This window comes from Babylonia areolata, chromosome 2 (genome assembly GCF_041734735.1).
Source record: "Babylonia areolata isolate BAREFJ2019XMU chromosome 2, ASM4173473v1, whole genome shotgun sequence".
Lineage (NCBI taxonomy): Eukaryota > Metazoa > Mollusca > Gastropoda > Neogastropoda > Buccinidae > Babylonia > Babylonia areolata.
Window position 1 is genome coordinate 5367252 of NC_134877.1, and position 10000 is coordinate 5377251.

The 10000-nt window shown below is 41.9% G+C and overlaps 1 protein-coding gene across 1 annotated transcript in view; it reads left to right on the plus strand.

Annotated features, from left to right (window-relative positions):
- Positions 1–10000, plus strand: part of LOC143296783 (calcitonin gene-related peptide type 1 receptor-like) — a 332271-nt gene that overhangs the window by 314718 nt on the left and 7553 nt on the right. The window contains 3 exon segments of the mRNA XM_076608821.1: positions 1203–1266; positions 6900–6985; positions 8998–9133. Of these exon segments, the coding sequence (XP_076464936.1) occupies positions 1203–1266; positions 6900–6985; positions 8998–9133 (286 nt within the window).

Sequence of the window (10000 nt, forward strand, 5' to 3'; positions counted from 1 at the left end):
ATAAACCAGCTAAAAATTGAATAACAGAGAACATGCAAGCGGAATTAATCTGGCGCTCTCTCTCTCTCTCTCTCTCTCTCTCTCTCTCTCTCTCTCTCTCTCTGATATGTCTTCGAGAAACTGGGCAGATGGACTGAAACATTGCTTAGACATTTATGGGTTTTCAGAAGTTTGGATAAATGGCGGGGTTGGGGATGTAAATGTTTTTCTTAAAATATTCAAACAACGCATGATAGATGGCTTTAAACAGGATTGGGCAAGCAAACTCAACGGAAGTAATCGTTATGAAACATATAGGTCATTCAAATCCTTATTACAACCTGAAAAATACTTATCTGATCTTACCATCAGTAAATTTAGATCGGCTTTCATTAAGTTCCGTTTTGGTATAAATGAACTAAAAATAAATCAGCGTTATTGTGATGTTTTGAAAAACTGCCCATGTGGTGGTAGAATAGAGAACGAACTACATATACTAACAGCTTGTCCATTATATGATTATATTAGAAGGAAATATTTGCTCAAGCATATGCAACATATTAGAAATCTGTCATTATCATTTCTCCTGCAAAACGAAAGTTGTAATGTGACCAGAGATGTTGCAATGTTTGTTTTTTATGCATTAAGACTGAGAGAAGAGTACTTTCAGCCCTAATCAGACATATCAGCCTTGTGCTTTTCATTTAGTTTACTTGTTCTCAGTGAGCTCACTGTGTATTATGTGGATTGTTTTCGTTCTTCCTATTTTATTTTAGTTAAGCTGTGTGTGCAACATGTGCACCCAAAATGTATACAGGTCGGTGACCTTACATTAAAATTCTTGCGTTCTTTCTCTCTCACACACACACACACACACACACACACACACACACACACACACACACACACACACACACACACACACACACACACACACACACACACACACACACACTAAAAAAAAAAAAGAAAAAAAAAAAAAAAGAAAAGTGAAAAGCCAAAATAAACAAGACGAAAGATTAGACAGAAAACGTTAAAAAATAACAATGTAATCGAAGCATCTGTTGCAGGCATTGACAATAATAATAACAATGAAATAAAAAATTAAATATATTGAAATGACATTTTATATCAGCATCTTGAGACAGACAGATATAAGATAACATGACACAATGCGAAACAAAACTGAAAATAATGACACACAGTTTCTATTTTTGTTACAGCTGCTGGATCCCTTCCGGTTGGCCACTGTGGATCATCAACGGACCAATCGCTGCCTCCCTCGTTGTGAGTCCGATTTCAGGGAAATCCCGATGTTACCTTTCGTCATAAGTTCGACTTCAGTTCAAAATCCGTCTGTTTGATGTTTAAGGCACACACACACACACACACACACACACACACACACACACACACACACACACACACACACACACACACACACACACACACACCTATATTCCCTAACCGTATTTTTTGGGATGAGTTTCCATGCCGACGCCAACGAGTGCTTTGCGGTGAGTCCATTTCTGTGTACCTGCATGCTCTATTCTTTGTGCGTAATTATGCATAAATGCTTGCAACACATGTTTGGAATCGTCACGGCACTCAGTCTCTATCAGGGATTGTGCTGAAGGATAGACTAGGAGCTGTAGGTTTGACACGAACTCTGGATTTATTGGGGGGAGAGGTGGGGGGGCGGGGGGGGGGGGCGAAGTGTTGGCGCCCCTCATTATGAGGGAGGTAATTTGTTTTGTTCATTCAGACAGGCTTTCCAAAGTAAATCCCAGTTCCTTAGTACATCTTTTCTTTTTCTTTTTTCTTTTCTTTTTTTTTCTTCTGTTTTTTAATGGTATGCCTTCTAAACGTGCACTGTAGCATTCACTATCTACTGAGGCCAACGTTGCAGTTTGTGGAAAAAGGTTTTCAAGGCTGATGATGCATGAGGTGGCACAACGAGAGAAAGCCCATTTTTCTTGCTACTGAACTTGTCATTTTGTCAATACTTCGGCGCGGAAAAGTGTGTGTGTGTGTGTGTGTGTGTGTGTGTGTGTGTGTGTGTGTGTGTATTCCGGTGCAGAAAACTGTGTGTGTGTGTGTGTGTGTGTGTGTGTGTGTGTGTGTGTGTGTGTGTATTCCGGTGCAGAAAACTGTGTGTGTGTGTGTGTGTGTGTGTGTGTGTGTGTGTGTGTATTCCGATGCGGAAAATTGTGTGTGTGTGTGTGTGTGTATGTGTGTGTGACGGTGTGTGTGTGTGTGTGTGTGTGTGTGTGTGTATGCGTGTGTGACGGTGTGTGTGTGTGTGTGTGTGTGTGTGTGTGTGTGTGTGTGTGTGACGGTGTGTGTGTGTGTGTGTGTGTGTGTGTGTGTGCGTGTGTGTGTGTGTGTGTGTATTCCGGTGCAGAAAAGTGTGTGTGTGTGTGTGTGTGTGTGTGTGTGTGTATGTGTGTGTGAATATTTCTGTGCAGAAAAGTGTGTGTGTGTGTGTGTGTGTATTCCGGTGCGGAAAAGTGTGTGCGTGTGTGTGTGTGTCTGTGTCTGTGTGTGTGTGTGTGTGAATATTTCGGCGCAGAAACGAGTGTGTGTGTGTGTGTGTGTGTGTGTGTGTGTGTGTGAATATTTCGGCGCAGAAACGAGTGTGTGTGTGTGTGTGTGTGTGTGTGTGTGTGTGTGTGTGTGTGTGTGTGTGTATGTTTAAAACTTCTATGACCGACCGACAGACAGAACGACAAGAAGTCAAAATCGTTCCAGCTCTTTTAAGGCCTGGTTACCACTTAATGCAGTAATATATATATATATATATATATATATATATATATATATATATATATATCTGATGAGATGGGCGTTTTTTTTGTGTTTTTTTTTGTCATGTGATTGTGGATATATCTTCTTTTTTTTCTAATCAATCTGGATCATGCCCCCTACTCTCTTCCACACCACTCCTTCTGCGTTCACTCGTATGCACACGAGTGGGCTTTTACGTGTATGATCGTTTTTACCCCGCCATGTAGGCAGCCAAACTCCGTTTTCGGGGGTGTGCATGCTGGGTATGTTCTTGTTTCCATAACCCACCGAACGCTGACATGGATTACAGGATCTTTAACGTGCGTATTTGATCTTCTGCTTGCATATGCACACGAAGGGGGTTCAGGCACTAGCAGGTCTGCACATATGTTGACCTGGGAGATCGTAAAAATCTCCACCCTTTACCCACCAGGCGCCGTCACCGTGATTCGAACCCGGGACCCTCAGATTGACAGTCCAACGCTTTAACCACTCGGCTGTTGCGCCCGTCCACACCACTCCATTACACGGTTCCAGAAGACAAAGTGAGATTGGCAAGGTTTTTGACATAGGATTTCACCATTATTTCTCTGTTGAAATTCTGAACTGGAAGCGACGGAATCTATGTTGACTGTTGTGTTCTGACTGAAGAAAAAAATTGTTTGGTTTTGTTATTCGTTTCCGAAAATTGTATTGGCAAGGTTTTTGACATAGGATTTCACCATTATTTCTCCGTTGAAATTCTGAACTGGAAGCGACGGAATCTATGTTGACTGTTGTGTTCTGACTGAAGAAAAAATTGTTTGGTTTTCAGTGTTATTCGTTTCCGAAAATTGTATTACACTGCAAAGTGTCGCATCATGCACTGTGTTACTATCTTGTCAACTTGTTTCCCTCTCAAAGTGGATGTTTCTTTTTTTTTTCTTTTTTTTTTAATTGCCGGTGGTATCCTCTTGTTGCTGTGGATTCCCGTCCATATCGTTTTTGTTTGAAGAAGAGAGGAAAAAGAAAAAAAAAAAAGGAAGCAGGAGAACCATATAAATTAACCGATGGACAAAGTTCATGAGAGAGAAAGGAGGAGAAAAACACAGACATCGAGAGAAAGACAAGGAACCAGGCTAGAGAGAGAGAGAGAGAGACGGAGAGAGAGGGGGGGGGAGAGAGACGGAGAGAGAGGGGGAGAGGGGGAGAGAGAGAGAGAGAGAGGACACAGAAAACACAAAGCACAGCCCTCACAAAGCGTGTCCAACATGGAACAGACGGGGCGATAAATAAAAAGTCAGCGACATTTCTCAGAGGTCCACTGACGTGTACAACCTGTCTACAGTCTCCCAGACGGCGAAACAGAATAGGTTATTAACTATTCCCTTGCTGGAAACCATAGTCTGGAAGAAGACGGTAAAACCGCATGAAAAAAAAAACAACTAAAAAAAACCCCTGAAAAGTCCCAGACGTAAGTCTAGCTGCCGGAGACTCATTTCAGTTTAAAACTCTTGTTCCGTGAAGCGGAAATATCGACGAAGGAACCACATTGGATTGTAATGAGTTATGCCAACGCCCGTCGGGATTTTGAATCTCCAACGACAGATGCGGCTGTATTGGCGGATAATATTCTGAATTATTATTTTCACGTTTTATTACAGAAAAAAAGTTCTGTGCATGTTTGAGAGAGTGTTTCTTAGTATTACTGAAACCACAGACACTTACGATGAGAAGTGCATTTCCAAGACTTCAGCCGACGTGAACCAGTCTGAACCAACTTCCTGAAGGAATAGTTGCTGCATTTGAAATCAAAGCACTCGAACTACATTCAGTCAGTCTTACAGTGATTGTGTTAACTAGTTTTAAAATTTCGAAAAAAAGAGAGAAAAAAAAAGAAAAAAAGAATCACTGGATGTGACAAAGCACGTTGGCGCTGTTTATATATCCCCCCCCCCCCCCCCCCCCAAAGGTTCTGTTTCTGATTCTGTAGATCATCGAATCTCCAGGTCAATGTTTACTCAGTGACTCCCTGGTCTGTAGAAATTGAGTGACAACGTATATTTTAGTTTTATTTGGTTTTTGGGGTTTTTTTTTGACACATGACAATACAAACATTGCTTTCCAAAGCAATACGATTTGATTTCTGAAACAAGTCAGAGACGCTGTTATACAATTACACACCCTTGTTTCTTTCTTTGTTACAGCATCAACCGTCCAACAGAAAACTAAATACACTCAGCTCTTTACAAATATGACAACTCACAATTCAACCAATTTTGGTAAAAGGAATTAAAAAAGAAAAAAAATTTTTTACACTCCATGTTTCAGCTATATACTACATATTTCCATGTTGTTTTTTGACTCACTTGTGTAAACAAAGTGAGTCTATGTTTTAACCCGTGTTCGGTTGTCTGTCTCTGTGTGTGTGTGTGTGTGTGTGTGTGTGTCTGTGTGTCCGTGGTAAACTTTAACATTGCCATTTTCTCTGCAAATACTTTGTCAGTTGACACCAAATTAGGCATAAAAATAGGAAAAATTCAGTTCTTTCCATTCATCTTGTTTAAAACAATATTGCACCTCTGGGATGGGCACAAAAAATTAAAAAAAGAAGCCAAATTATATACAAACTGCATTTACTGTTATATTTATATTTTTTTAATTCTCTAAACCTGGCACTTTGATATGATATTCTGACACAACAACAAGAGCAGTCATTTTTATCATTTTTTTTTGTTCAAACAGGAACTTCTTTTGCTAAGCATGGAAGTTATATTTATTTTGCAAACGTTTTGGTGCAGACAGTAAAAAAGGGAAATTACTCTGTAATTAATGCTAGGGGACTTAATTTGCTTTAAACTGATCTTTCTCATCTTAAACATTACATTTTGAAATTATACTCCATACATAAAATGTTTGTGTGTTTTACTCTCAGTGTACAGGGCTTTCACTATGTTCATTCGCCCAAGTGGTCTTTTTCGGAAAATACTAAAATCAATACGAGTGGACTTCATAGATCTATTGGCTGAGCCCTGAAGGTCATGGGCAAAGATCAATTGCGTACACATATTTATACATATTCAAAGCGCGTGCTCATGTTCTTCGCGAACGCGCACGACACCATTTTGTTTCAAATTGTAGACCTACCCGTTCAATCCTATATTCAATCGACAATATACACGACAACATGTGATGGAAAGTTGGAGAAGGAGACCGTTAAATATTTATTCAGAGAAAGATTGGATTATGCCCCAAACTGCCATAAAGATATCCATGGAATCAGTCGGAATTCACAGTTAAAAATGATAAACCATGAGAGTTCATACCCTTGAATTGGTGAAACACAAAAATTTCCAGTCTTGACTTTTCTCAAAATGAAGACCTTTTCACTTCATACAACGTTTAGAAGTAATTGTACTTGGTTCTACATGTTATTAGTTTAACAAAATACTAAATTTTCATATCAACTTTAAAACTATAAAACTAGAATGAACATAAAAGAGAAATTGAATCGACCGTGTCAACCGGGTGTAACTAAACTTGTACATCTACCTAGATCCAGAGAAAACGGCTAAATGTTGCAGTGTGATAGCCACGTCTCATTTACCGCGGATTTAAAAAGAGTTTTTAATTGTCTTTAAAGATTTTTTTGAATGCCCAAGATACACCAGAATATTATGATTTGAACAGCGTTCTCACTGCGAATACCGCAATCGATTTATCGCCCTTTAAAAAAAAGCATGTTTAAATATTATATTTTTGAACGTCAGTTAAGGAGCCACGATAGTGTAATGGATAAGACAGTTTTCTTCTCACCCAAACACGCGGGGTTCGAATCTGCCGTTAGGACTCTTTTTTCTTTTTCTTTTAACCCAAAGCTTTATAATAACAAATACAGAACACATTTTAAAGATTAGATTTTTTTTTTCAAAGTGTATCACAAGTGAGTCTTGAAGGCCTTGCCTCTCTTGTTGTATTTATGTTGGTCAGTTGCCCACTCAACCAGTCCCCAGCTTCGACACGTAATTACCAAATAAAAAAGATGAAAAAGATATACTAAGTATAACTAAACGAACACACACACACACACATACACGCGCGCGCACGCACGGCATTGTTATAGACGAATAATTCTTTTTTTCTGTGATTTTCAGATCAACTTCTTCTTCTTCCTGAACATCATGCGGATTCTGCTGTCCAAGATTCGTGCATTCAACAATAATGAGCAGTCTCAGTACAGGTAAATAATTATACATATCAACTCAGTGTTGAGTGAGTTTTCTTCGGGCAGAGCGGAGTTTGGTGGTGGTGGTGGGAGGGGGGGTGGGTGGGTTGGACTGAAATCGGCTTTAAATTAAAAGATAGTATAGTTTAAACAATCCTCCGAGAAAAGATAGTATGGACGGGCTTTCTTCTCGTTCTTCTGTTAATTGTTTAGTAAACTGGCTCACCAGCCAAGCTATTGACTGACCGATTGATTGACCCAACTACCGACTGGTCAACAGACTCACCAACTCCTCCCGGACTCACTGGCAGACTGACTGACCCACCGAGCCATTTACTAACACACTGACTGATCCACCAACCGACTGGGCCAGCTGACACAGTCACTAACTGACCAGCCTACCGGTTGACCGACCCACCAACCAACCAACCGACTTACCATTAACTGACTGATGAACCTGCTAACCGATTTTCTGACGGACGAACCCACTACCGCACCTACCGACTTGCTGACTGACCAGTCCGCCAGCCCAGCAGCTGACTGGCTGACCCACTTATCGACGTACTGAATCATTGTGTTCTGCAATGTCCAAAGTGCCGAACATTAAAGAGAACAATATATCCCTGCTAAGTATCATAATTATCCATCACAGTTTTTAAGTTACCATATCACTGGCTAGCGTACCAGCCGAACAAGTGACTGACAACCCCAGCTGCGACTTACTGACTGTTCCACTGACCCACACTGACTTACTGACTGACCCACACTGACTTACTGACTGACCCACACTGACTTACTGACTGACCCACTGACCCACACTGACTTACTGACTGACCCACTGACCCACACTGACTTACTTACTGACCCACACTGACTTACTGACTGACTTACTGACCCACACTGACTTACTGACTGACCCACTGACCCACACTGACTTACCCACTGACCCACACTGACTTACTGACTGACCCACTGGCCCACACTGACTTACTGACTGGCCCACACTGACTTACTGACTGACCCACTGATCCACACTGACTTACTGACTGACCCACACTGACTGACCCACTGGCCCACACTGACTTACTGACTGGCCCACACTGACTTACTGACTGACCCACTGGCCCACACTGACTTACTGACTGACCCACTGGCCCACACTGACTTACTGACTGACCCACTGACTGACCCACTGACTTACTGACTGACCCACTGATCCACACTGACTTACTGACTGACCCACTGGCCCACACTGGCTTACTGACTGATCCACTGATCCACACTGACTTACTGACTGACCCACTGGCCCACACTGACTTACTGACTGACCCACTGACCCACACTGACTTACTGACTGACCCACTGGCCCACACTGACTTACTGACTGACCCACTGATCCACACTGACTTACTGACTGACCCACTCTGACTTACTGACTGACCCACTGATCCACACTGACTTACTGACTGACTTACTGATCCACACTGAGTTACTGATTCACTAACCCACACTGAGTTACTTACTGACTTACTGATCCACACTGAGTTACTGACCCACTAACCCACACTGACTTACTGATTCACTAACCCACACTGACCCACTAACCCACACTGACTTACTGATTCACTTACCCACACTGACCCACTAATCTACAATGACCCACTAATGACTTACTGACCCACACTGACTTACTGACCCACTAACCCACACTGACTTACTGACCCACACTGACTTACTGACCCACTAACCCACACTGACTTACTGACCCACTAACCCACACTGACTTACTGACCCACTAACCCACACTGACTTACTGACCCACACTGACTTACTGACCCACTAACCCACACTGACCCACACTGACTTACTGACCCACTCCGACTTACTGAAACCCTTCTTACCAACACCGACTAAATAACTGGCTGGTCCACCATCCCACCCACCTACCGACCGACCTACCGACTGACCTGACTGACTGACTGACTGACTGACTGACCTGACACCCCACCCACTGGCTGCACGTGCAGGCGCGCGGTGAAGGCCACCCTCATCATGATCCCCTTGCTGGGCGTCAACAACCTGGTCATGCTGGTCCGCCCCGACATGGACCGCGTGGGGGTCTTCGTCTGGAAGATTGTGTCCGCCTTCCTCGTCGCTTACCAGGTCAGTGGGGGTGGGGGGTGGGGGATAGGGGAATAAGGGTGGATGTGTTGAGCTTGAATGGCCTGTCTCCGCTTGCCCTGTTGGCTCGGAGCGCAGGTATTGTATTATATTGTATTGTATTATATCGTATTGTATTTCCTTGTATTTCTCTCTCTTTTTTCACAACAGATTTCTCTTTGTGAAATTCGGGCTGTTCTCCCCAGGGAGAGCGCGTCGCTACACTACAGCGCCACCCATTTCTTTTTTGTTTGTTTGTGTTTTTTTTTGTTTTTCCTGTGTGCAGTTTTATTTGTTTTTCCTATCGAAGTGGATTTTTCTACAGAATTTTGCCAGGAACAACCCTTTTGTTGCCGTGGGTTCTTTTACGTGCGCTAAGTGCATGCTGCACATGGGACCTCGGTTTATCGTCTCATCCGAGACGTGTGTGTGTGTGTGTGTGTGTGTGTGTGTGTGTGTGTGTTCCTCGCTTCCGTTTCGTACAGATGTGAGCGATGTTGTGTCTGTTTGACGCTGTGTTGTACATTATGCATGTATTGAGTATTACGTATAACATTTATATGCGTACATGGTTTTTTTTTGTTTTTTGTTGTTGTTGTTTTTCAACATTTTTTATTCAGACAAAGGTTTACAGATACCGAATTTATATGTTTTGTGCATTAGAAAGTATAGGGTAGGCATATAATTAAGTTCTAAGTACTGACAAATCTATAACAGCAAAACAATATATGTTCAATGTCAAAGTTCTAAGGTATCATTGAAAAGCTTAATCTTGTATCAAACAATTATAAAGTGCCCATTTTTCCACAAACTTGTTATATTCCATAGTTATGTTAAAGGCATACTTGTCTATTTCATATGCCTGTTTGA